We start from the raw sequence: 27,354 nt of genomic DNA, 5'->3' as shown, positions 1-27,354 counted from the left end.
ACAGTAAGCGTGGCAAATGTAGAACACCTTTATTTGTTTCCCATCTCTTTCGTTGTTTGATATTAGTGTCTAAAACCCATTGTTTCATGTATTTTATATGGTTGTTTCCAGTGGGAAGATAATTCTGGTCCTTTTTATTCTTTCTTGGTTGGAAGTGAATTTTTACCTTTTAAAAATATAATTGGTAATTTTTTTGTCCATACTTTTTATGATAAAACACTTTGAACATATACAACTGTAGAGAGAATACTATAATAAAACCTCGTGTACCTGTCACACAGATTAAATAATTATCAACTTAATGAATCTTTTTTTCATCTCTTCTATTAACTCTCCACCCTAGATTATTTTGGAATTATCCCAGGTATTATATTTTATTTGAAAATATTTCAGCGTATAGCTCTAAAATATAAAGAGTCTTTTAATTCCTTTATCACATCTTTTAAAACTTCATAATTTTAAAATAGTTATACAGGCAATGTTCAAATTTCCTCAATAGAATCAAGTACGTGTGTAGACATACTTATGATACATACACAAGCACACTTTGTTTTATTGCCCCTTGCTTTATTGTGCTCCAAAGATACTGCATTTTTTTTTCCAACTGAAGATTTCTGACAGTCCTACATTGAGCAAGTCTATCTGTGCTGTTTTTCTAAAAGCGTGTGCTGTCTTCATATCTCTGTGTCACGTGTTGGTAACTCTGGAAATACTTCAGACTTTTTCGTTGTGATTATATCTGTTATGGCAATCTGTGATCAGTGATATTTGATATTACTATGATAATTGTTTTGGGGCACTATGAACCATGCTCATGTAAGACAGCAAACTTAATCGGTGTTAGATGTTCACCAACTGGCCATTCCCATCTCTCTCTCTTTCCTCGGGCCTCCCTACTCCCTGTGACCCAACAGTATTAAAATTAGATCAATAAATAACCCTACCCTGGTTTCTAAGTGTTCTAGCAAAAGGAAGAGTTACATGTTTCTGATTTTCAAATAAAGCTAGAAATGATTAAGCTTAGTGAGGAAGACATGTTGAAAGCCGAGACTCACTGAAAGCTGGGACTCTTGCACCAGTTAGCCAGGTTGTGAATGCAAAGGAAAAGTTTTTGAAGGAAATTAAAAGCACTGCTCCAAAAGTGAACACACAAATGATCAAAAGCAAAGCAACCTTATTGCGGATGTGGAGAAAGTTGTAGTGGTCTGAATAGAAGCTCAAACCAGTCATATTTCTGTAAGACAAAGCCTAATCCAGAGTCAGGCCCTAACTCTTTAATTCTACGAAGGCTGAGAGAGGTAAGAAAACTACAGAAGAAAAGTCTGAAGCCAGCAGAGTTTGGCTTATAAGGTTTAAAGAAAGAAGCCATCTCCATACATAAAAATGGACGGTGAAGTAGCAGTACCAGATACAGGGCTTATAAATCTCAATAAGAATGTTGCAAGTATTCATTTTAATGGTGTTAGTCATTGTTTCTAGGTCTTTTTAGAAAACATACTTAGGAAATAATTTTTTAAGATAAAATGCATTATGAGGTCATACTGACCTCATAGCTTCCAATTCAAGTTTAGAATTTGTAGTTGTACTGACCTTATAATTTCCAATTCAAGTTTAGAACTATGGGCTTTTTACTTTACTTTATTCATTGTACTTGTGTTTCTCTTTTCTCTATACCCAAAGTTCTGTTTCTCAATGACAGGAAGAGATTACTCTTTTGCTTTATCCCATTGTATATAATAACCTCAGAGTGACAAATCAATGCACTCAGCATTAATATAATTCCTAAAAACAATTTAAGATGTTTTTAGAATTTTTTTTTCCCGTTTGTAACATCCCATTAGAAATGTACAGTCAAATTATACATTGTTCATTAAAGTCACTCAAAATAGTTTTCTGTTGTTTATGCCAGCAACTTGATAGGTTTATTTTGCTCCTTTTGCTTTAGATTTTAGTGTTAGATTTTCACATTTATATTTGTATTATTTTGTATAGATATAGAAAATATCTACATCATTTGAAAGTCAAATCTGTAAGACAGAAGATATTCCAGGGAGTCTGGTTCCTATCCCTCTCCTTTCTGACTTATGTCTTCATTCTCTCTATAATCATCACTTTGGTTTTTACTTATTCTTACATTTAAAAATATAAACAGATTATATATAATATTCATAGCTATATATTACATATACAAAATATGATATATATTTATACTGCTGTTTTCTAGATGAATAGAGTTATATCAAACATATTTAACTGTATTTCCTGCTGTGTATATTTTACATACGTAACTGTGTTTCCCAGGGACCATTTAGTATATACAGATATTCTTCATTCATTATTTCAGCTGCATGGTACTCTCTTGTGTGGAGGAACCATGGTTTATTCAGTCAATCCTCTATTGAAAAAAAAATTTCTCAGTTTTTTACTACTACAAATAGTGCTGTAATAAAAAGCTTTGTACATATGTCTTTTCATATTTTTGCCAGTATATCTTCGGCACAGATTCTGAGAAGTAAAATTGCTAGGTTAAGAAATAAGTGCTTATGTACTTTTGCTAGAAAAATATTGCCAAAATTTCTCTCCATAGAGATTGTGCCAGTTTGCATTTGCACCAGAAATGTGTCAGTGACTGATTCCTCGCAGCCTTGCCAATAGAATGCGCTGGAAATTTTGCACATTTTTCTAATCATAAGGTGAGCAATGTTATGTCATACAGATGTCTCACTCTCTTTTTTAGAAAGTAATTTAAAACTTACAAAAAAGTTGTAAGAATAGTTTAAAAAACTTTTTTTCTAGAACTTTTTGAGAATAAGTTGCCGACATGTAGCTCCTGATCATGACCCGCACATCCTTTCATGTATTCCTTTTCTCTCTTTCTTTCTTTCTCTTTCTTTTCTCTTTTTTTCTTTCTTTCTCTTTCCTTCCTTCCTTCTTTTTTTCTTTCTGTCTCTCTCTCTCCTTCCTTCCTTCCTTTCTTCCTTTCTTTCTTTCCTTCTTTGTCTCTCTCTTTTTTCTTCTCTCTGTCTCTCTGTCTTGACAGGGACTTGCTCTGTTGCCCAGCTGGAGTGCAATGGTGCAGTCCTAGCTCACTACAGCCTTGATCTCCTGGGCCCAAGTAATCCTCCTGCCTCAGCTTCCAGTGTGTGCCACCATGCCTGGCCAAATTTTGTATTTTTTGTACAGATGGGGTCTACTGTGTATTTCTTTTCTTTCTTTCTTTTTTTTTTTTTTGAGATGGAGTCTGGCTCTGTCACCAGGCTGGAGTGCAGTGCAGTGGCACGATCTGGGCTCACTGCAACCTCCGCCTCCTGGGTTCAAGCAGTTCTCCTGCCTCAGCCTCCCAAGTAGCTGGGACTACAGGCACGTGCCACCATGCCCGGCTCATTTTTTGTATTTTTAGTAGAAACGGGGTTTCATCATGTTGGCCAGGATGGTCTCAAACTCCAGACCTCGTGATCCACCCGCCTCGTCCTCCCACAGTGCTGGGATTACAGGCATGAGCCACCGCGCCCGGCCTCTACTGTGTATTTCTGAAAGACAAAGACATTTTCCTACATGAAGGACTGTGCAACCAGGAAGTTAATATTGATGCATTTCTCCCAACTAATGATCAGACCTCGTTCATGTTTTGCCAGTTGTCTCAATAATGTTCTAATAGAAAAGAGATACAGAATTACACAATGCTCTTGTTTGCCATGTCTCTTTAATCTTCAATTTTTAGTTGAATTCTGTGACTTTGACTCTTCTGACTCTGGTTATTTTATAGAATGTCCTTCAGTTTGAATTTTCTGATGTTGCCTCTTGGTTAAATTCAGGTTATGCATTTTTGGCTGGAATATCACAACATGATGCTGTGTTTTCACTGCTTCCTCTCAGACAGTACATAATTTCAATTTGTCCTATTACTGGTGATGTTAACTTATATTACTTAATTAAATGGTGTCTGCCAGGTTTCTCCACTGCAAATTTATTATTTGCCTCTTTGTAATTAATGGTTATTTTGTTGAGAGATACTTTGAGATGATATAAATAAACCATCTTCATCAATTTTTCACCCACTAGTTTTAGTATACATTGATGTTTCTTGGCCAAATTAATTATTACTTTGATAGTTGCCAAATGATGACTTTTCTAATGTTATCTCTCCTTCTACATTAATTAATTGCCATTTTGCTGCAGGGAAAACCTGTCTCTTCTCCTTATTTATTTATTCATTTACTTAAGTCATTATGGACTCATAAATTCCTATTTTATTTAATGGTTATAGTTCTTTCTTATCATTATTTACTTTGATGTTCGAATTGTTACCGATTTAGGCAGTGAGAGCCCTTTAAATTTGGCTTTGATATTTTTGTAATATGTCCCCATCATTCTTTGAGCATTTCTTTACTTAATGGCACAACAAGATGTTCTAGCTTACATTATACTTTTCTTGGCCCAGCCTGTACTCGGTCCTTTCTCTAAGGAAACCTTTTTATTGGGAGAAAGGGAATTTAGAAACCAAAATTTGAGTCTGGATGTGCTCATTACTATTGGTGTATAAACAAGAAGAATAGCAAACATATTTATATATTCTTATAATCACATATATTTACATCTATATTATTTCTCTCTCTATACCTAGTACATTGATATCTTTCACTGGAATCTACCACAGGGTTTATTGTAGTTGTATCTCCTTCTCTATTTGTAACTTCTTTCTTCAGTGAGAAACCTGGCTGATTAACCTCTTTATATCTACAGGAGTCCCCTCTTATCTGTGGGAGGTACATTCCAAGACCCCAGGTAGATGACTGAAACCACGGGTAGTACTGAGTCTGATCACTGTCATTTGGAAAACATTTCTGTTCCTGTCTTCCACTCATATATTTAATGCCTTTACCATTTTATGTAAGCACTTACACACTGTGGTTGTAACGTTTGCAGTTTGAGGTGTGACGCACAACTAGCACAAATTTCTTTTTCCTTCTTCACAACTTCACAGATAATTGATTCGTTCTTACTGTAGATCTTAGCAACCTCAGCATACAGTTTTGTTTTCTTAAGTCAAGAACATTCACCTTTTCACTTAAAGGAAGCACTTTGCTGCTTCTCTTTGACATAACTGAATTGCGAGCATTACTACTCTTGTGCTTTGGGGCACAAGTAGTAAAATATGGGTAACCTGAAACAAGCACAGGGGTACTGCAACAGGCAATGTAATACCTAGGTGACTGACAAGCAGGGAGTGTATAAAGCATGGATTCTGTTCCGGGCGGGATGGAGCGCATAGCACTAGATTTAATCACTCTACTTAGAATGGTGCACAGTTGGAAAACGTATACATTGTTTATTTCTGGGATTGTCCACTTAATATTTTCTGACTGCAGCTGACTGCAGGTAACTGAAACCATGGAAAGTTCAACTGGAGATCAAAGGAGACTACTGTACTTATTGTACCATTTCTGCCTGGATGCAACCAATCTTTCATCACAGCTGATGCTCCCACTGCCCCTCATCCCACTCCTATGTAGACGCCCTTTTCACCTTGCTCGGGTCCCAACATCCCGCAGCAGGTCACTGCCACCATGGGGGCCTTTCTGTCCCTGCTCAAGCTCTGACACCTTGTACCAGGTCTTGTAAACACCCTTCCATCCTGCTTAGGATCCAATACCCCAGAGCAGGCTGCCACCCCACCCAGCCCCCTGCAGGAATGCCTATCTTGCACAGGCCCTAATAGCTTTTAAGACTGAATAAGGAAGAAAAGAAGTAAAGGCAGGCAGGCAATCAGGAAGGAGGGAAGAACTTTCATTTCTCTTATCATGGGTAAGAATGAACAGCTTTGCAGACACTTAACACACCACTTGTGTTTGTGTTTGTGTGTGTTTGTGTGAAGTGACAATATCTAGCAATTTTGCTATACAGTTATTTGCTGGAGATCTCTTTTTAAAAGGAACTCTTTATCTATTAGGATTTTTTTTTTTTTTTTTTTTTGAGGCAGGGTCTTGCCCTGTCACCCAGGCTGGAGTGCAGTGGCGTGGTCATCACTCACTACTGTCTCGACCTCCTGAGCTTAAATTTAGGCAATCTTCCCACCTCAGCCTCCCAAGTGGCTGGGAGTACAGGTGTGTGTCACCATGCCTGGCTAATTTTTTTATTTTTTGGTGAAGATGGGGCTCCCGCTATGTTGTCCAGGTTGGTCTCAAACAGCTAGGCTCAAGTGATTCTCCCGCATTGGGCTCCAAAAGTGCTGGGATTACAAGCATGAGCCACTGTGCTCAGCTGGGAATATTAACCTTTTATCTGTAATGTAAGTTTCAAATTTGTTTCTGAATTTGTCATTAGTTTTTTCTTATTATTTTGCCACACAAAGATTTTTATTTTATGTAGTCTAATTTGTTACATTTTCTTCTTTTTGCTTTCAAATTTTGAATCAATGTTGAGGAATGTTCTCCTTTCTAAAAAAAAAATGTCTTGGTTGCCTTTTCATTGATATCCAAGTTAAATAGATGTTGGATTATATTTTTGTGGGAAAATAACCTGACTCAACTCTGTCTACTCCCACTTTCAGCTGGAGTTCAAGAGCTGGAATCACGCGTCCTGGTGCCTGGAGATTTATTAATTTTGACAGGGAACAAAGTGCTAATGCCATGTGATGCCGTTCTGATTGAAGGCAGCTGTGTGGTGGATGAAGGCATGCTGACAGGTACAGTTCCATCTCCACAGCTGACAACCTCTGTGGGCTGGCCCACACTCCACGCTAGTATGGTCCCTACCCCTCCTCTACCTGAATGACAATGGCTGGCTGTAAAGCATTGGCTGCTATGGGACCTCCCTGTTTCCACAAATCTTACTTAGTCCTGCTGTGAATGGATCTGAGGGTTCAAATTAAAGCTCTTTCTATGTGTTAAGTTTGATACAATAATAAGTTTTTAAGTGTTTAGTATTTCTTTCTTGAACAAAAGATTATTACAACCCTCTCAACCCTCTCATTTACCTTAAAAGATTGTAGAGACCATTAGATCTTTCAGAATTGTCTGTGCCTTTTATGTTTATTATTTGAAATAAAACATGTTTTCAAATAAACTTGGAGGGTTTGAAAATCATCAGTGACATCCTGAAATCCACAGGGGTCATCCGAATTCTTCCTGGCCCGGCTTGAAAACGTTAAGAAATTCATGATGCAGCATTTGGTAAACCTGCTGCTTCCAAAATACACACTGGGTGTTCTGGACTAACTGTAGTTCATTTACAAATGGCAATGCTGGAGCTGGGTGGGACCTGTGAGGTTATCTCACATCACAGGCATGGCAACTGAGGTCCAGAGAGGTGATTTGCTTAAGGTTACACTGCCTTGATTTCTCACTCATGTAGCATAATGATGAGGTTCGGCTGACACTGCTATAAGATAAAGAAGAATCATAAAGTGTTGCTCGGAGATGAAATGAGAGGCTGTGAATACACAGAGGCTGTGAATGCACTCTCATTGGTGTATCATGGTTCCCATTCAAGTTCAGATCAAATCCATTTCTCTCAGGCAGCCCAGAAAGACAGGTAATGGAGACAAGTGTACACACCTTCTTCCTATGTTAGCTTACAAAGAATAAATGTGTCGCAGACCATGGCAAGGCAGGTTCTTTTCCCTCAAAAATCCATAGATTCATAAAAATCCTGCAATGCTGGGACTTCTGCAGTGCCAAGTACCATTTTCCTAATGAAAGTAGCCTTAATATACTGTAATGCAACTCCGACTTTCTATTGGCCACTCTGCAGAGAGCAGCAGAAGACTTTAGAAACTTGTTCCTCAGAACAGGCCATAGTTATTTCACAGCTTCATTCACTACCTTTTATTAGCACTTCAAGCCTCTGCAATAGGCCTCTCCCACTGCACTGGTAAAAGTTGCCAAAGTCCCAATTGCCAAATGCAGTGGACTCTTTAAATTTCTTTATTTTTGAGACAGAGTCTCACTCACTCTGTCACCCAGGTTGGAGTGCAGTGGCTTGACCTTGGCTCACTGCAATCTCTGCCTCCCGGGTTCAAGCTATCCTCTCATCTCAGCCTCTATCAAGTAGGTGGAATTACAGGTGTGCACCACCATGCCTGGCTAACTTTGTATTTTTAGTAGAGGCGGCGTTTCACGATGTTGGCCAGGCTGGTCTTGAACTCCTGACCTCAAGTGATCCACCCTCCTGGGCCTCCCAAAGTGCTGGGATTATAGGCATGAGCCACTGTGCCCAGCCTGATTCTTTAAATTTCTCAACTTATTGTCCTCTCTGTTCCATTTGACTATTCTGACCAGCTCTCTTTCTGAAAACTATCTTCTCTATAACTTCCTAAGATAATTCTCTCTCTCCAAATTCTTCTACCACTGACTATACCCATTCAGTTTCTTCTGCTGCTCCTCTTCCTCTGTCTCCTGAATTGTTGGTGCTGCTCATGGCTACATCCTTGGCCTTTCCTCTTCTCACTCTATACTTGGTCTGTAAGTAACCTTGTCTGTTTCTGTGACTTTAATTATCATCTATAACCTGATGAGCTCTGGCTAAATATCTCTAGTCCAGGCCTCTCATCTGAACTTCAAATCCAGATAAATCTCAAATTGCCTACAAGGCATCTCAACATGGTGATTCTACAAGGCAACTTCAACTTACAGTGGCCAAAAGACAATTCTTTCTCTCCTCCTATAATCCCTATATTGAGGAATAATGTTGCCCTCTGCTTATTCTCCCAAGTCAGGAACTAGAAAGGCATTGTAAATTTCTCTGTCCCTATGACCTGCCAATACAAACATTTTCTCAAGTTTTGTAGCTTCTTACTTCCTTGTTCCTTTCCTTTTTTGAGACAGAGTGTCACTCTGTTGTCCAGGCTGCCGTGCAGTGGTGTGATCTCTGCTCATTTTCACCTCCACCCGCAGGGCTCAAGTGATTCTCGTGCTTCAGCCTCCAGAGCAGCTGGGATTATAGGCATGCACCACCACACTCGGCTGATTTTGTATTTTCAGAAAAGACAGGGTTTTACCATGTTGCCCAGGCTGGTCTTGAACTCCTGGCTCAAGCGATCTGCCTGTCTCTGCCTCCCAAAGTGCTAGGATTAAAGGTGTGAGCCACTGCACCCGGCCACTTCCTTGTTTCCTGAATGCAGTGCTTCCTTTCTATTCCCACTGCCAGCTGTCATAGTTCAGACCTCATCCCTTGCAACTGGGATTCCTGTGATTATTTCCCAATTGGATACCCAGCCTCCAACCTCACCAGACTGATTCATTCCCTGTGCTATGGACAGAGTGCTCTCTCTTATACATAAATATGATATTATTCTCCTGATTAAAGTGGTTAAATCTCTCCACATCCTCCTTCAGTCACCAGTGCCTTTATTTATTTATTATTTATTTATTTGTTTTTGAGATGGAGTTTCACTCTTGTTGCCCAGGCTGGAGTGCAATGGCACAATCTTGGCTCACCACAACCTCTGCCTCCTGGGTTCAAGTGATTCTCCTGCCTCAGCCTCCCGAGTAGCTGGGATCACAGGCATGCACCACCACACCTGGCTGATTTTTTGTATTTTTACAAAACTGTGGTTTCTCCATGTTGGTCAGGCTGGTCTCGAACTCCTGATCTCAGGTGATCTGCCTACCTCGGCCCCCCAAAGTACTGGGATTACAGGCATGAGCCACTGTGCCCAGCCCACCAGTGCCTTTAGACACATCTGTGGACACTTAGGGTTCTCCATGCTTTGGCTCCTAGATAGCTCTAATGGCCCTTTATTCTCCACACTCCACATTCTTGACTGCACAGCTTGCGGTTCCCTAAATAGTTATTTCCAGCTATCTTGACATCTGTGTTTGATTTACAGTACCCATGGTATTTATAATACTGTATTATACTTATTAGTTTACATATCTGTCTCCTTTTCTAAACTACAGACCTCTCAGAAGTAAGAACTGTATTTATGCTCATATCCCCAATACCTAGGGTTGTCTCTGCCGCATGGTAGGCTCACCAAAAAAATGTCTGTTGTATGATGAGTGGGTGCAGGCATGATTTAAATGAGGGAAGCCATCCTGCCTCACAAAACAAGATGCTTGTTTTCTGTAGGAGAAAGTATTCCAGTCACCAAAACCCCATTACCCAAGATGGATAGCTCTGTGCCCTGGAAAACACAGAGTGAAGCGGATTACAAACGGCATGTCCTCTTCTGTGGAACAGAGGTTATCCAGGCCAAGGCAGCTTGCTCTGGGACTGTGAGAGCAGTGGTATTGCAGACTGGTTAGCATCACCTCCTTTTTCTTATTTTTAATGGTATATTTTTGCCCAGTTTGTCTAGTGCCTTAAATTTATTAGATAAAGAGAAGCTGTTTTTTCCTTATAATCATATTTTTTTAATTTTTAATTTTTGTGGGTATATAGTAGCTGTGTATATTCTTATGGGATACCTGAGATGTTTTGACACAGGCCTGCCATGTGAAATAAGCACATCATGGAGAATGGGGTATCTATTCCCTCAAGCATTTGTCCTTTGAGTTACAAACAATACAATTACACATTTTAAGTTATTTAAAAATATACAATTAAGTTATTATCGACTATAGTCACCCTTTGTACTATCAAATAGTAGGTCTTATTCATTCTTTCCATTTTTTTGTACCCATAGATAAGGAGAAGTCTTACTTACAGGTACAAAGCGCATCAAATATATATAAATCCATATATTTTAAATACCAATTGAACTATGGCATATGCCTGTTAGTAAAAATGATAGTACTGATAACAATAATTATTATGTATGTGCTTTGCAGTATATAAACTATTTTCACCATATCAAACATGCAGAGCAGAAATGCTTTCTGTTTCTACTATGCCCATGAATAGGCTGAGGCCACAAAATTCAAATGAACTCAAAAAAATACCATGGCCAGCAATTGACAGAGCTGGACCTAGAACTCAGGTCGTCTCATCCTGAATCCCAAGTTCTTTCTAGGGTGGGCTAGAAACTGAAAATTTAACATTGCAAAGTATTAGAAAAGTGAGTCCATCAGTATTTACTGGACCACTTAATTTTAATTCAAGTGACATGCGTGTGTGTGCACATGTTTGGGTCATTTTCTTAAAATAAAATGCTATTTGGCAAAGCTGTGCTGTGCACCCAGTACGGGGGTTTTCTATCTCCAGGATGCATTGAAATTGGAAGTAGAGGGAAGGAAGGCCAGAGAGAGTACTGGGCTCTGAGATAGAGATTTCTGTTCTAGCATTTATGTATTTTTCTAGTTATTTTTCAATTGCCTTTGAGCTTAAACACTGTTCAAATATCAGTAGAGAAAAACAAAGGCATTGTTGAGGTTTGGAAGAGCACTAGCAGTAGCACTGGTCTCCTGAGTGTGTGGGGTGTGTGTTTGTTGTTCCAGGATTCAACACTGCAAAGGGAGACCTTGTGAGATCCATTCTCTACCCCAAGCCAATGAATTTTAAGTTGTACAGGGATGCCATCAGGTTCCTCCTGTGCCTTGTAGGAACAGCCACCATTGGGATGATCTATACTCTGTGTGTCTATGTGCTTAGTGGGGTAAGCTGTCTTTGCTCTTTTATTAAATGCATACATACTCATCTGTATATATATATATATATATATATATATATATATATATATATTTTGTACTGTACATGTTGGCCTTAATCTAGGATGTGGTTTACAAACCTGGGAAACAAAGCCAGGCACTGAAGCCTGCGTATAGACTTCCAGATCCCAGTCAGCAATTGATCACTAAGTTCCATAATAACAAACAGGTTTCATGGGATAGTGAGATAAAACAATTATTTATTGATATATCAATGTACTTCTCTTTTCCTCATACTTTATACCATTTTTCCTTTTCAATCTGAGAATGTATTTATTTCAATAAAGTAGCATTTTTAGAGCTATTGAGCAAGGGATTTTAAATAAAATCAGACACCCAGGTTTGGTGAGGTCATGGCAGACTAGTAGGTTATTCTTTGTTGGTAACAATATAAATCACATGGTTTTTTTATTGCTATTTGGGGAAAAAGAGTGAGAGCTATAAACATGGTCATGCCTTTAACCCACTGATATCATTTCTTGAAATTTGACCTAAAGAAGTAAACAAAAAGAAAGAAGCCCGGGCACGGTGGCTCACATCTGTAATCTCAGCACTTTGGGAGGCCAAGGCGGGTGGATCACATGAGGTCAGGAGTTCGAGACCAGCCTGGCCAACATGGCGAAACCCCGTCTCTACTAAAAATACAAAAATTAGCCAGTCGTGGTGTCATGTGCCTATAATCCCAGCTACTCAGGAGGCTGAGGCAGGAGAATCGTTTGAACCCGGGGGGTGGAGTTTGCAACGAGCCGAGATTGCATCACTGCACTCCAGCCTGGGTGACAAGAGCGAAACTCCGTCTCAAAAAAAAAAAAAAAAAAAAAAGGCAAAGAGTCATATGCTGTTCATCAGTGATTTGTCTGTAATAATTAAAGAATGACTGTCATCCAGGAACCTCCAGAGGAGGTGGTGAGGAAAGCCCTTGACGTCATCACAATTGCGGTTCCTCCTGCTCTACCTGCTGCTCTGACCACAGGCATTATCTATGCCCAGAGGAGGCTGAAGAAGAGAGGCATCTTCTGCATTAGCCCCCAGAGGATCAATGTATGTGGACAGTTAAACCTTGTCTGCTTTGACAAGGTATGTGTGTTTCATCCTTATTCTTATCATCATTTTTACCATTGCTGTCATCACGTATGTCTACTTTTACCCTCTTGCAAGGCAGGAGACATAGAATGTGGGTGCCTGTCTTCATTTTATCCCTGGTTAGATGCGCGATCTGAGAAAGTTATGTCTCTTGAGCTCGCAGAGTCCAAGGTTTAGAGGAGAAGTGGGTACTAAATAGGAGAATCTTTTTGGGTCCTTCCAGCTGCAATATCCTATGAAAAGCAATTAAAATAGCATCCTGTTTCTCTGCAGTCAAAACCTTCATACAAAGAAGAAAATTTAAACCCTTTACCATCGTGACTGCTGTATCCTTGGTGCTAAGAATATTGCCTGGCATATAGTTAGTGTGCAATTAAATATTGATTGAATTAATGAACAAATAAAAAAGGAAGAGTTTATTAAACTGTGCCTCACTATGAGACCCATATCAAACTTTTGATGTAGTTTCCCATCTGTAGCTTATTGCTTAAAATTACTCTTGATTATTTGCCAGTTATTCCCAACCAGCCTCTTATTCTACTGTCTTTTTATTGTATTTATTTAGTCTGTACACACATATGCTGAGGTGAAGGTGGGAGTTGTGAGAGAATAAGATGGAAATGCCTTTCAGGGCATTGTGAACAGGTGAGCATGGGTAGAGGCCTGGAGGCAGGAAAGCAAGAGAGTGTGGTTTTGACTAGAGCAGGATGTTGGTAATGGGAGAGGCTATCTGTGGACATTGAATGTCTGGCTAAGAAATTGTTTACATATATTTTAAGCAGTGGAGAGTTATTTGTAGGCTTTTGTTGCTGTTGTTGACTTCTTTTTTTAATTTTCTTTTTAAATGTGGTAAAATACACATAACATAAAATTTACTATTTTAGCCATTTTTAAGTGTACTGTTCACTGGCATTAAGTACCTTCTCACTGTTCTGCAACCATCACTACTATTCATTTTGAGAACTTCTTTTATTTTCCCAAACTGAAACTATATTCATTCAGCAATACACTGAAGGTTTTGATAGTTGAGAATTAATGGGATCAGGGCTGTATTTTATAGTTATTGGAATATCAGAAAGATCTACCAAGAACAGAAAGTCAACATGACTCTTGCCACCATTTTTTATATTATTTTGTGATCAAACTAGCAATGTAAGAAATGACATTCTATTTGTGAGATTATATCCTTGGACTTGGAAAAAGAAACAGGAGTGGGAGAGATAATTGTGACCTGAATTTGTATAAAAAATGAGCAATAATTATGAATAATTATGATTGATTATTATTAGCTTTTACTGTATGCTAGATATTAAATGAAACACTTTATGTTATCCCATTTAATCTTCACCACAGCTCTCTGAGATTATGACCATGTTACAGATAAGAGCTCTTATATTTAGGAGGATTAACTTGCTCTGGTCACACAACTGATGTTTAAACCTAACCTGAATTCTTAACCATTATGTTGCACTGAGAAAAATATCACCACCTTTTTTTTTTTTTTAACCAAATAGCAAACCATTTCTTTCGAGTCTGTTCACACACAGTGCCATGTAGGTAAAAATTTCACTCTATTCCTTATTTTAATGACATATTTTAAACTTCTGCTATGAAACTAGGACTCACCCATTTTATATCAAGGACTTTCCCATCCATTCAGTCTACGATTAGATCCTCAAAACAATCCTCTGAAGTTGTGAGGAAGATACTTTTTTTGTTGTTGTTATGGAGGACACTAAAGTTCGAAAAGATTAAGTGCCAGCTTGTTAGACAACTGGCATAAGCTCATCAATGCTTCCAACGGGCACTCCAGAGACCCACCCATTGTGCCCCTCCTTGAAGTGCTGATCTTGTTAATATGTTTGTGAAGTATTTTCTCATTACTAAAATACCTTATTTATCTGCACTATGGGGTCTTCACTATGGAGCCACTGGATTATTATTATTATTTTTTTAAGTAGGGAGGTGGTTTCATTATGTTGCCCAGGCTGGTCTCAAACTCCTGAGTTCGAGTGATCCTCCTGCCTCAGCCTCCCGTAGTGCTGGGATTACAGGCATGAGCCACCATGCCTTGCCTGGATCTTCAGAGTAAATGGAGCATTTGTTTCTGTTTAGACAGGCACCTTAACAAGGGATGGCTTGGACCTCTGGGGAGTCGTGTCCTGCGATAGGAATGGGTGAGTACCTTGGACTAAATGCATTCTAGTGTCTTTTTTCCAAAATTCTGTGTTTTCTCTTGAAATTACTAATGGAGACATTTGGACTTTGGCTTTGGTGGACAATGTTTGCCAAAGCATCTTCTTTTAACTTCTCTTCTTGAATTCTTCAAAGCCTCACTAAAACACACACATTTACCCCCATCCCAACCCAGTCCCAGGCCATTCACAAATCCGGGAGATGAAGCTTTGACATTGCATTCAAATCCTTGCTAAAATATAATTTGCTCCCAGCATAAGGTTGACCCAGTATAAATAATTTAGACATTACCAGGACACTGTCCTTTAAGGAGGTAACATTCTTTGTTCAAGCTGAAGCCTCTTGATGGCTAGGAGGAAGAAGAACACTGCTCTTACTTTTGTACCCTGAATTTCAGGAAGAGAAACATTTGTAGAACCGTAGCTAGTGTACTCATTTTTCTTGGTATTCTAATTTTGAGAATTCTACTTTCCGGCCGCTGGAAGCTCTTTTTTCTTTTTCTTTCTTTCTTTCTTTTTTTTTTTTTTTTATTTGAGACGGAGTTTCGCTCTTGTCGCCCAGGCTGGAGTGCAGTGGCATGATCTTGGTGCATTGCAACCTCCGCCTCCTGGGTTCAAGCAATTCTCCTGCCTCAGCCTCCCGAGTAGCTGAGATTACAGGTGCCCGCCACCATGCCTGGCTAATTTTTGTATTTTTAGTAGGGACGGGGTTTCACCATGTTGGCCAGGCTGGTCTCAAACTCCTGACCTCAGGTGATCCGTCCACCTCGGCCTCCAGAAATGCTGGGATTACAGGCATCAGCCACCGCGCCTGGCTGAAACTCCTTTTTCCTAGCAAGAAAAGACAGTTTTGGCAGTTCTCAGCACGGTGTAGTAAAGATTTGCACAGCCCTCTCCTGGCGCCCTCTTGTGGCCATGTTTGAGTTTGCGTCTCTGCCCGCTTTTTCAACTCGCTAAGAACTCCTGTGGAATCAGAACATGAAATCTCTGATGCACTTGACGTTTACGTTTTGTTTGAAAATGAAAGTTTTTTCCTCTAACACTTATAACTTAAATCACAAAGCATTTTGTACATGAAAGGTTCTTTGTGGTTCTTTTGCATTATACAGATGACATGTAATTTATCAATAAAATATGTTAATTACATATAGTTTAATAATTGTCATATTAAAATGCTATTTAGAAACAAGTCTAATTCCTGGATTAAAAAAGTGATCCTCGTGCTTCTAACCACTTTAGTGTACAGAAGAAGTCTCTTAAAGTGTTAAACTCTAAAGTTCTTTCGTTTTTCCTAGAAGATAGATTTGGATATATACTTTGTCTTATGGTTCATTAGTGTTTTTCTGTTTCAGCTTCTACAAAATATGTGTACATTTATTCAAATATGTGAGCATCTTGAGAGCAGTCTTGTTCTTATTTAGATTTGCTAGTGCTGTAGCTCTGTACTAGGCACAAATAGTAGGTGCACAGTAATTGCTCATCTAAAATGAACTCAATATGTTCTGTCTTTTGAATGTTCTTCTTGTTCGATTGACACCAAACTATTCATAAAACTTTGGAAACTTTCTGTTTCTAAAAGTGACTTGTTACTTTTAAGTAATAACAATTAATATAATGTTTAGGTAAATGATTCATTTCCCTCCCTTCCTTTCTTCGTTGGTTCCTTCCTTCCTTCCTTCCTTCCTTCCCTCCTTCCTTCCTGCCTTCCTGCCTTCCAATCAAAGTTGAATTCCAATGATTAAAACAATTTAAAATAAAAAATGACAAATTTAATTAATAAAATGAAACAAAACAGAATTAATTCTAGGTAAGAAGTGAGCACCTGACTTACAGGCTATTAAATACCTTCTTGTTAAAGATGAGCTGATCTGTGATATTTCTTCCTTTCCAAAAAGCCCTGATTGTTGCACCAGATACTTTAAGAACTATTAAAGGCTATCAGGGATTGATAACCAGAAATACTCAGATAAAAATGTGCAGACAGGAATGATAGAGAGCTTTATGTATTTGCTGTGCTAAACAGAGTCTGGCCCAATCCTCTGGAATGCAGAATTATATACTCAGAATTACAGACTAGTGACAGTGTACGTCTCATAGTAAAAATAAGATTTTTTTTTTCTGATCTGTATTTTGTTTTTCAGTGTGAGTTTAAGTTTCTGTGTTAACTGTACTGCTGGTGGTCTCTTCCTTTTAGATATTTACTAAAATACCATCGAGTGTGCGGTAAACCACCAAGATGAGTTGCTCTTTTAGTACATAATAATGAATATAACTAATAGGGTCAATATGAAGCCAGGACATTTTTTAACTCTTAGTGTGACAAAAGGAAGCTTGAATGCAAAAGCCAGGAAGCCATGTGGCTGAATTGTGAGTTAACATTGCGATATGTTTGCTTTCAAAACAAAGGGCTACAGCAACTTAAGGTTATCTTTAAAGAAATTCAGGGTCCATATTATCAGAAGTAATTGTCTGTCTTGAAATGTGGTCTCCAGGATCAGACAATGACAAATTTAGGAACTTTTCCAAAAAAGAAGAATAAGGAAGGTGAGAGGGAGGCCTGATAAAACTGTTATTAGAGGAACAGCTAGAGGTTCCTGTGCAACACCAGAGGGAGAGAGGGTAAAAGGGGGATGGCAGAGTTGATCCATAAGTTTGAAAGAAGTTGGCATGTAGAGGAGGGGGAGCAAGTGGATTCTCACTGGCTCCCAGGAGCAGATTTTGCCCCGATGTAGGATGAAGCTTCCACCGTTCAGATGTCCTCCAAATAGGATAAGCTGCTTTGAGAACCAATGTCTGTGCTGCACATTTGAGAAGGGGCTGTGACTAACCAAGCTGCAGATGACATTCTTCTTGTGACACCAAAGCTGAACTTAATGGCCTCCACTCTGAAGTAGTGAAGGAACCCTGCATATAACATTCGAGTTGTATTTTAATAGCTTTTTAGATGAGACTATATCATATAACATTCGAGTTGTATTTTAATAGCTTTTTAGACGAGACTATGTTCTCATCTAAAATGAGATGTTGGGGATAATGGTTGGGATATGGACACAAGAGGCCAGGGTGGAAGAGGGGGATGCAATGTTCTTTTGAAAAATGTTTTTAGCCGGGCGCGGTGGCTCACGCCTGTAATCTCAGCACTTTGGGAGGCCGACGCAGGTGGGTCAGCTGAGGTCGGGAGTTCAAGACCAGCCTGGCCAACATGGTGAAACCCCATCTTTGCTAAAAATACAAAAAATTAGCCTGACATGGTGGTGGCTGCCTGTAATTCCAGCTACTCAGGAGGCTGAGGCAGGAGAATCGCTAGAACCTGGGAGGCAGAGGTTGCAGTGAATCGAGATCACACCACTGTCCTCCTCCAGCCTGGGTGACGGAGTGATAGCGTGAGACCCTGTATCCAAAATAAAAAGAAAAAACTCAGAGAACTTTCTCATACTCAGTGAACTTACTTGGCTGAATGAAGCACTATTAATGTGGGAGGATTGGAGAGTGGCTATTAATGCAACAAAGCATATTAAATTATTTTTTATAAAGATGTTTATTCACCTCCAAGATGCTCTGTTTTTGCATGAGGAGATAGAATGGAAACCCATTTCCTTTTCTCCTTAAGCTTTCAGGAAGTTCACAGCTTTGCCTCGGGCCAGGCTTTGCCATGGGGCCCACTGTGTGCGGCGATGGCCAGCTGCCACTCTCTGATCCTTCTTGATGGGACCATCCAGGGAGACCCTCTGGACCTCAAAATGTTTGAGGGCACCACCTGGGTAAGCCTCTGCTCTTCAGAGAATCTGAGAAGCTTCTTCAATGCCAGAGCAACATAGGCAATATCAGAGCTATCTAATTCTTATAAAAGGTGAGGTTTCCAATGTGGAGTACATTTGGTAGTGAAGGGCAAACCAACCTAAGGCTGGTTTCCTCACCTGTACGATGAAGCTAATAATAGCATCTACATAATGAGATTGTGAGGATTAAATGAGATGATGCATTAAAAAAACTTTGGCACTATGAATGGCAAATATTAAAGGTTCGATCATATTAATATAATTGTACTTATTATGCAATTATTTCTTGTCTCTGTACTGTTCTCCAAGCATTGTCTGGTTTCAAAGATTTTCCAGAATATGGGGATCAGAAAACATTGCTTTCTCCAGTGCTCAGGATAACTCATAGATTCATGGTGACTATAAGTCTTATTTGTATTAATTTAGTATTGATTTTATTTCCAAGACTAGAAAGAACAAAAAGGAAAACCACTAAAGAGCTTTTGTTGAGACTCTAAACTAGATTTAAGAGCCAACGGTGTAGTTCAGGAATCTGGCTTTTCCGATTCTAGTTTTGGCTCTGCTCTAACTGACTGCTGAATCCCATTAAGCTGTCTCTCATGTTGGGGCTTTGGCTCTCATGACCACAAAGTGTAGTTGCATTAGACCAGTGGTGTTCACATAACACAAAACAAGACAAACAATCTGGAATCTTCTCGTAAAAGGATACATTCTCCAGAAACACTCTAAAGACTAAATAGCTGGAGTTACTCCAGTTGAAATAAAAGGTGGTATCTAAAGATGAGAATTAAGGGACCTGTATCCCTGACTACTTAGCTATAATCCCTTCTTTTCTCCTGAGCTGCGTATAGCTCTCGCCTCTGGTGGCACACTGGGAGCACCACTGAAAGAGACAATCTTCAGGGTCCCTTCCAAATCTCCTGGAGCATTATTTCATAGCAGTCTAATATAACTTTGCCAATCCTCCATCTTTTCTGGGTTACTGATTCCATATCTTTAAATAGGGATTGCAGTTTCCTCTCTGGGACCTTGTCAGCCACTCAATGAGATGATTACAAAGCACTGTGTTGTCTTTGGGTAAAAGGTCCCTTTGACTATAATTTAGGGTCATTATTATAGCAATTACTGATTATTAACCATGTATATCACAGTCTCTGCCCTGCCCTACCCCAGCCCTGAGAACCATCCATCCAAATTAGACAGACGTGCAAGGGCAGGAAGAGCTGTAAAGTGCAGGAAAAGAATGACAGAAAGGTGCTTGCTTCACACAAAAGAAGTCTGGCCCTTCGTGCTCATGACTTTCAAGTTAGGCTCTTCAGAAATGGAGAATGAGCCTTTACACAGCACATTCCAACAGAGAAAACAAGATAAATTGCATGAATAATTCAAAAGTGTCTGCCCTTCAAGTTGTGCAGCATTTTCAATGCATTTTTTTTTCTGTGGTAGAATAAATCTGGTTCACCTCTGAGGGAAGAGACACGGAAAACACATTGAGGTGGTCTGAGGATTTTCTCAAGGGGAGGGTTCAAGCATAGCATCAGTGGGCAAACAATAAATAAATCTCTGCAATGAAATATCCTATTTGTGAAATAGGAAATGGCTTTTTCTGGGGACGATCTCCACATCAAGGGAGTGCCGGCACATGCCATGGTAGTTAAGCCCTGCAGAACAGCCAGCCAGGTAAGCCCTGCTTGCTCTTCACCCCACAACACCCAAACTCAAAGAGAAACTCTCTTCTGGCCCCCAGTTTTTGAAAGGTCACAGATGTGTCTTTGAATTTCAGGTGTGAAAATGGGTGAGACCTTCCCCCTTATTTGTTAAAATAAAGATTACAGAAGGAGTGGTTAATGCCCAGTAGCTAGAAGCTGTATCGGCATGTTCCTTCCCCATCCCTCAACCAGGTCCCAGTGGAAGGAATCGCAATCCTGCGTCAGTTCCCGTTCTCATCGGCACTGCAAAGAATGACAGTCATTGTCCAAGAGATGGGAGGTGACCGACTGGCATTCATGAAAGGGGCACCAGAGAGGGTCGCCAGCTTTTGCCAACCTGAGACAGGTCTGTAACTTGACTTGGATTACACCTGGCAAATCTGTATCTCCAGATAATTATGTTCCCACAGCATTTGATCTATTAATTCAATCGCCTATGGGTCATCACCAATTGGGTGGCTCACTGGCATTCCAAATTCAATACGAAAACCAAGCATGTCTTTCTCATTTCCTGTATTTCCCAGTTTCCTATTTTGGTGCATGGTAGCACCATCCCCCGCCACCACCCCATTTACGTGTCATCTCTGATATCTTGCTCCCCCTTCGTGCCTCTGTCTCATCATTTGCTAATCCATGGTCCTTCACTGCATCTGCTCATGCTTTCATCATTCTTGATCACTTCAATAGTTGGTAGATTGACCGTCTGTCTCTGGTCTCCCCAACTTTGATTTGCCCTCTGTACTGTGAGCAGATTTTTTTACCTCACGATTATTTTAGTTTCTCTCATAGGCTGCAGCATAATCTCAAATTTCTTTAGGATCATATATAAGGCTTTCAGGTTTGAACTCCCAGTGAACTTTCCAGATGGGCCTCACCACTCCTCATCCTGTGCTTTTCCTGAGCTGAACTAACTCTTCACAGCTTACTCTCATGCCTCCATGCCTAAGCTCATGATTCTCCCTCAGCCCCAGAATCTTTCCTTTACTGAACCACCTCCTCCCAGGCTGGTATATACACCACCAAACGCTTTCCATAGCATGCTGCAATGGCCTGGATCATAGCAATGATCTCATCTGATTGCATTGTTAGTCTGCTGGCTGTAACTCAATTAGACAGAAATCCTTAGAGCGGAACTTGTGAGTTTTTTTCAATTTTGTTCTTTTTTAACCTATATTTTAAGTTCAGTGGTACATGTGCAGGTTTGTTACGTAGGTAAATTTGTGTCATGGGGGTTTCTTGTACAGATTGATTCACTGTCCAGGTATTAAGCCTAGTACCCATTAGTTATTTTTCGTGATCCTCTCCCTCCTCCCACCTTCCACCCGCAACAGGCCCCAGTGTGTGTTGTTCCCCCTGTATGTCCATGTGTTCTCATTATTTAGCTCCCACATATAAGTTTGGTTTTATGTTCCTATGTTAGCTTGCTAAGGATAACGACCTCCAGCTCCATCCAGGTCCCTGAAAGGACATGATCTCATTCTTTTTTATGGCTGCCTAGTATTCCATCATGTATATGTACCACATTTTCTTTATCCAGTCTACCATTGATGGGCATTTAGGTTGATTCCATGTCTTTGCTATTGTGAATAGTGCTGCAATAAACATATATATGCATGTGCATCTTTATAATAGAATGATTTACCTGTCTTTGGCTATATACCCAGTAATGGGATTTCTGGGCTGAATGGTATTTCTGTCTTTAGGACTTTGAGGTATCACTGCATTTTCTTCCACAGTGGTTTAACTAATTTACACTCCCACCAACAGTGTATAAGCACTTCTTTATCTCTACAATCTCACCAGCATCTGCTGTTTTTTGACTTTTTAATAATCACCATTCTGACTGGTTTGAGATGGTATCTCATTGTGGTTTTGATTTGCATTTCTTTAATGATCAATGATGTTGAGCTTTTGTGTGTGTGTGTGTGATTGTTGGTCTTATGTACATCTTCTTTTGAAAAGCGTTCATGTCCTTTGCCCACTTTTTAATGAGGTTGTTTGTTTTTTTCTTCTTGTAAATTTTCTTTAAGTTCCTTATAGATGATGGATATTAGACCTTTGTTGGATGCATAGTTTGCAAAAATTTTCTCCTGTTCTGTAGGTTGTATGTTTACTCTGTTGACAGTTTCTTTCGCTGGGCAGAAGCTCTTTAGTTTAATTGGATCCCGTTTGTCAATTTTTGCTTTTGTTGCAATTGTTTTTGGCATCTTTGTCATGAAATCTTTGCCTGTGCCTATATCCAGAATGGTATTGCCTAGGCTGTCTTCCAGGCTTTTATAGTTTTAGGTTTTAAAAGTCTTTAATCCATGTTGAGTTAGTTTTTGTATATAGTGTAAGGAAGGGGTCCAGTTTCAGTCTTCTGCATATAGTTAGCCAGTTATTTCAGGACAATTTATTGAATAGGAAAGCCTTTCCCCATGCTTATTTTTGTCAGGTTTGTCAAAGATCTGATAGTTGTAGGTGTAAAGTCTTATTTCTGGGTGTACAGCTTGTGATTTCTTCTCTGCATAGCCAATGCCTGGCAGATAGTAGATTCTCAATAAATGTTTGTTGGTTAAACTGAAGAAAAAAGAATTTTACACTTTTCTTATCTTTTTTTTTATTGTTTCAAATGCTTCCTTCTCATTTTAGCTTCATTACATCTGAAGAGGTCCACCCTGACAATGTAGTTACGTTTAGAATTTTCAACTGACTTGTTTACATATCTTTGTAGAGGTGTGTTTTCTTGGGCAAAAGTTGGATGTTTGTAAAGAATTTCTTTGCCAGTACTGCCTAAGCAAATACTGCGTACTAACCCCGTGTTTCTTTCTAAACAGTACCCACCAGTTTTGTTAGCGAACTTCAGATTTACACGACACAGGGCTTTCGAGTCATAGCACTGGCCTACAAGAAGCTGGAAAATGACCATCAGACTACTACCTTGACGAGGTAAATGGGGATGATTTTGATAAAGCAGAAAGGTTTGATGGAAAGATGTGCCAGGTTGGAATGTCAAGGGCATTAGACTGGGATGGACTCAGGCGTTCTAGGTGGTGGACAGAGCAATGTAGCTTGCTGAATTTGTGTGCATAACATGTCTCTGAAAACTGGTAAATAGGGATATAGTAATCCCTGCCCTGCCTAAATCCCAAAGATAATGTGAACACTCACTGGGGGATTTTATGAGAAATAGTCATATAAGATGTTTAATATGATGTGATTTTTACAGCTTTGTGAAAGCAGACATAGAAATATAATCAGCGTTTCAGAATTTGAAATTGTGGTCATACCCCCATTTAAAAAAAATTATAGTTGGTGGATTGGTTGGGAATTATGAAACATGACATTTACCAGAAAAAATTTTTGATAGGAAATACACAGTTTAATGAAACAAATAAATACAGCTTAGATGATATAATCTTGGTGACATCTACAAAAAAAACAAGGAAAACTTCTGAGGTGCCATACTAGAGAAAGATTTTAACCTATAGATTAAATTTTAAATTTTAGGGTTAAAATAGAGATGCTTACCAGCTCCAAAACTGCCATATTTGAGTTCAATTTTATTTTTTTTAATTCCACTCTTTTCAGGTATCATGTTTATTTCACCTTTCATGTCATTTCTAACACTTAATGTCAGCCACCACTGCTTATGCTGTTGTGGAGCTAATCTAGGCTCATTTTTAAATTTAGGATTTTACATTTGCAAAGTCTAACCTATTTGTTTCAACCTAATCAGAGTCAACACTCTCTTGTAACTATATTTTTAAACTCTTAATATTCTAAAATAAAATTCACATATTATCTGCACATATTCTTTGTAAAAATATATAATGACCCATTATATAGTAAAAATAAAAGCAAAACATATAATGTTTCACAAAGGTGATAGTTTAATAAATGCTCAGCTGACTCCACTAACACAAAATAAAGTAACAAGTTGCTTGTACCTACGTATAGAATAATTGAGGCTGCAACATCTACAAATACAGACTGATACAGGTATGTTATGTATTGCAGACTCAGATACCTCAGTCTTGCCACCAGTAAGGTGACTGTGAAGTGGTTAACAAGTCTTGGTAAAACTCTGAAGAAAACAGTACAACCTCCTCCCCATTTATATAGTACAGGTAGTTACATTTCTGCAAAATTCAAAAGAATACAAGTGTGAAAAATACTTTGTGTTTATATGTAACACATATAAACTAGGGAAACTTTAATAAACAATTTTGTAATTGTTTAATATAACATAGTAATATTATATATATAATAATAGTACAGTATATTCTATAATAATAGTAAAATATATATAGTATAAGCCTAAAGTATATTATTATACTTAGGAAAGTATAATAATTTTTTTCAGTGTTTTCAGTGTTCATGAATGTCCAGTAGGATATTCAAAAGGCATGTGTGATGCGGGATAATTATTCATTGTGTGCTGGTCTTTGCAGAAAGTCTTGCATAGATGCAAAAAAAAAAAAAAAAAAAAAAAAAAATTCCACAATGTCCTCTAGAGGGAGGACTGTTTCTGCTTAGAAGGACTGCTGTGACTCAACTCTCTCACTTTGTGAATGGGTAAAATGAGGCCCAGAGTGGGAAGTGGCTCATTGTGTTCATTTTCTGGGCTGGTTGGACCATTCTTCCCGGGGGGCCAGTTTCATGCTACCCCTGAAACTTTGGCTACTACAATTCTGTATTCTGTTGTAATTTCATCAACTTAGTTCAGGGTCACTCAAGTAAGGGAGCTAAAAGTAGACTTTGAGACTGGATATCACATTTTGAAGGAGAGGAAACTTGGGTCCAAGGAAGGAAAAGGACAGAGCAGAATTGGGAATTAAACTTGGTTTCCTGACAGGCTGTTGCCAAGGGCTATGGCAAGAGTCTGGCTACCATGCTGCTGCTTCTCATTGTCATAATATGATATTTGCATATTACAAGTTGCAAACTCGTGCTTTTGAAATGCATGCACATAACAAAGCACTTACTGTGGAGACACACGAGCAATGGGGAATAGTGAGGGCTGTGGCGCACAGGAGAGTATATGTCCTGGTTAAAGGTACTGAAATTCTAACTTTTTAAAATCTTGTATGGTCTAAACACAAATCACAAATTCTCAACTAGGATTTGATCTTAGGTCATCAATTTGCCTCTCCTGTCTTAAAGCACATCACCACCATGTATACACATAGCTAAATTAATTTAATTATCCTTTGTGAACTCCTGATTAGGATGGAATATTCTTGCTGTTGTTTTGGGGTTTTTTTGTGTGTGGTTACTCAGGGTGCTTCCAGCATTGGTATCATAATCTCTTCAAAGGTTATTGGCTCACTTTATGCATATTTCATCCTTTAAAAGTCATATGGATTTTAAGAATATGAAATGTAATCACAGGGATGACAATGCTTTCTATATATTACACTTATCATTCTTTATTATCTTTAGATACTTCGGGAGGAGGCATAATATCTGTGCAGGAAGCCAGAAGAGATAGAATGCCATTCCAAGTTTCAGAGCTTAAGACCCTTTAAGGAATTACTCCTTTTAATTTTTTTGGTTCAGATTAAATGCTCACGAAAGGAAGAACTTGTTTACCAGGCAAAGAAAGTGATTTAGTCATGCTCACACAGCAAGGCAGTGGTAGGGCTGACATTAGAACTCCAGCTTCGTGATTATTGTGCCTTGAACCATATAAAGGCCATAAGCCAGAGGAGCTAGAAGTACTAGTGCCAAGGTAGGCCACAGGCTATGGCAGATGTTTGACCCTGCAGCCATTTTCTTGGCCTAATCTGGCACTTTGTGGTTGGCTCAGGTCATGTCATCTGCAGAAATAACCAAGGCCTGTGGCCTGAGTACCAGGACCATGAGAAAGATTGGAAGACCTATTGTGCCAAACCCCCATGCACTTCAATAGGGAAGGCACCAGGTTCAAGAGGCTGAAGAAGAGACCCAGAGCCAGCAAAGGAGGCGTGGGGTTTTATTAGGGGCTCACCTACAGGGGAGAGAGTCCCGTAACAGCCGGCTGGACAGGAGAACCACCTTACACATAGAAACAGTCCAGTGGCAGCAAAGTGGACAACGTATCTGCCTTCCTATACTCCAGTGGCGGTGAGCTGTGCAGGAAAACCGCCGCTGCCTGCAAACATCATGCAGTTTGTATAGCGTTTTCTCTTGACTGCTTGATGACATCCGCCCAGCAACTTTCATCCACCTCACAACTCAGGGCCTCAGCTCCCTTTATGGTCTGGCACATGTTCCACTAGACGGGATGGGGGCTCAGAAGTTCCTCAGAGACAAGGAACAAATCTCCGGGTTGGCCACAGCCAGATTTCCTAGCTTGGAACATACATTCAGGTGCATCTGCCATAGAGGGTCATTCTAAGGGTATGCTAAGTAGTTACTGCTATCAGGTGCATTTACCCTATAAGCCCTCAATCAGGCATCAACCAAGTTATCCTTCAAACACCAGATTAAATATCATCTTCTACAGGAAGCCTTCTCCAATCACCCCACCCAGAAATGATAGCACCCTCCTCTCTGACTCGATGGGACTCTGATTTGGACATCTGTTATAATACTTTTCCCAGTCTCTGCTACTACAGTCTCTGCATATTCTCTGCCACTTTTTCTCGGTGCTGTTCCTTGAACTCAGTAAAATTTCTGGATTAGGAATTTCCGTAGATTACCTGGCAAAAAATGGTCCCAACAGGCCTCAGAGCATTTCAACTAGGCACACATTTGCTGAGCACTTGCTGTGTGTTGGGCATCACATGGGTGGTGTTGAGTACAGCATTGAATCAGGTGGGATTGTTCCCAAGGAGCTGAGACAGTGTGACAAAGCACAAGCCCAAGAATAAAACATGGGCAAATAAAATGTGAGTTACAGTGAAATATAAGTAATATGCCAAGAGAGCAATTATTCCTTTTCTTTTTCTTTTTCTTTTTTTGTGAGACAGGTTTCATTTTTGTTGCCCAGGCTGAAGTGCAATGGTGTGATCTCAGCTCACTCCACCTCCCGGGT

The 27,354-nt window shown here is 39.4% G+C and overlaps 1 protein-coding gene across 1 annotated transcript in view; it reads left to right on the top strand.

Annotated features, from left to right (window-relative positions):
• The window catches only part of ATP13A4 (ATPase 13A4), a 203,815-nt gene that overhangs the window by 122,866 nt on the left and 53,595 nt on the right, over window positions 1-27,354 (top strand). Inside the window, exons 12-20 of the mRNA XM_024244544.3 lie at window positions 6,551-6,685; window positions 10,072-10,242; window positions 11,379-11,536; window positions 12,477-12,665; window positions 14,787-14,848; window positions 18,477-18,627; window positions 20,239-20,325; window positions 20,547-20,700; window positions 23,171-23,282. Coding sequence (XP_024100312.2) covers window positions 6,551-6,685; window positions 10,072-10,242; window positions 11,379-11,536; window positions 12,477-12,665; window positions 14,787-14,848; window positions 18,477-18,627; window positions 20,239-20,325; window positions 20,547-20,700; window positions 23,171-23,282 — 1,219 coding nt within the window. The remainder of the gene's footprint in view (window positions 1-6,550; window positions 6,686-10,071; window positions 10,243-11,378; window positions 11,537-12,476; window positions 12,666-14,786; window positions 14,849-18,476; window positions 18,628-20,238; window positions 20,326-20,546; window positions 20,701-23,170; window positions 23,283-27,354) is intronic.

Source organism: Pongo abelii, chromosome 2, assembly GCF_028885655.2.
Source record: "Pongo abelii isolate AG06213 chromosome 2, NHGRI_mPonAbe1-v2.0_pri, whole genome shotgun sequence".
Taxonomy (NCBI): Eukaryota; Metazoa; Chordata; class Mammalia; order Primates; family Hominidae; genus Pongo; species Pongo abelii.
The sequence above is the reverse complement of the archived record's forward strand: the minus strand, read 5'-3'. Positions and strand labels throughout refer to the sequence as shown.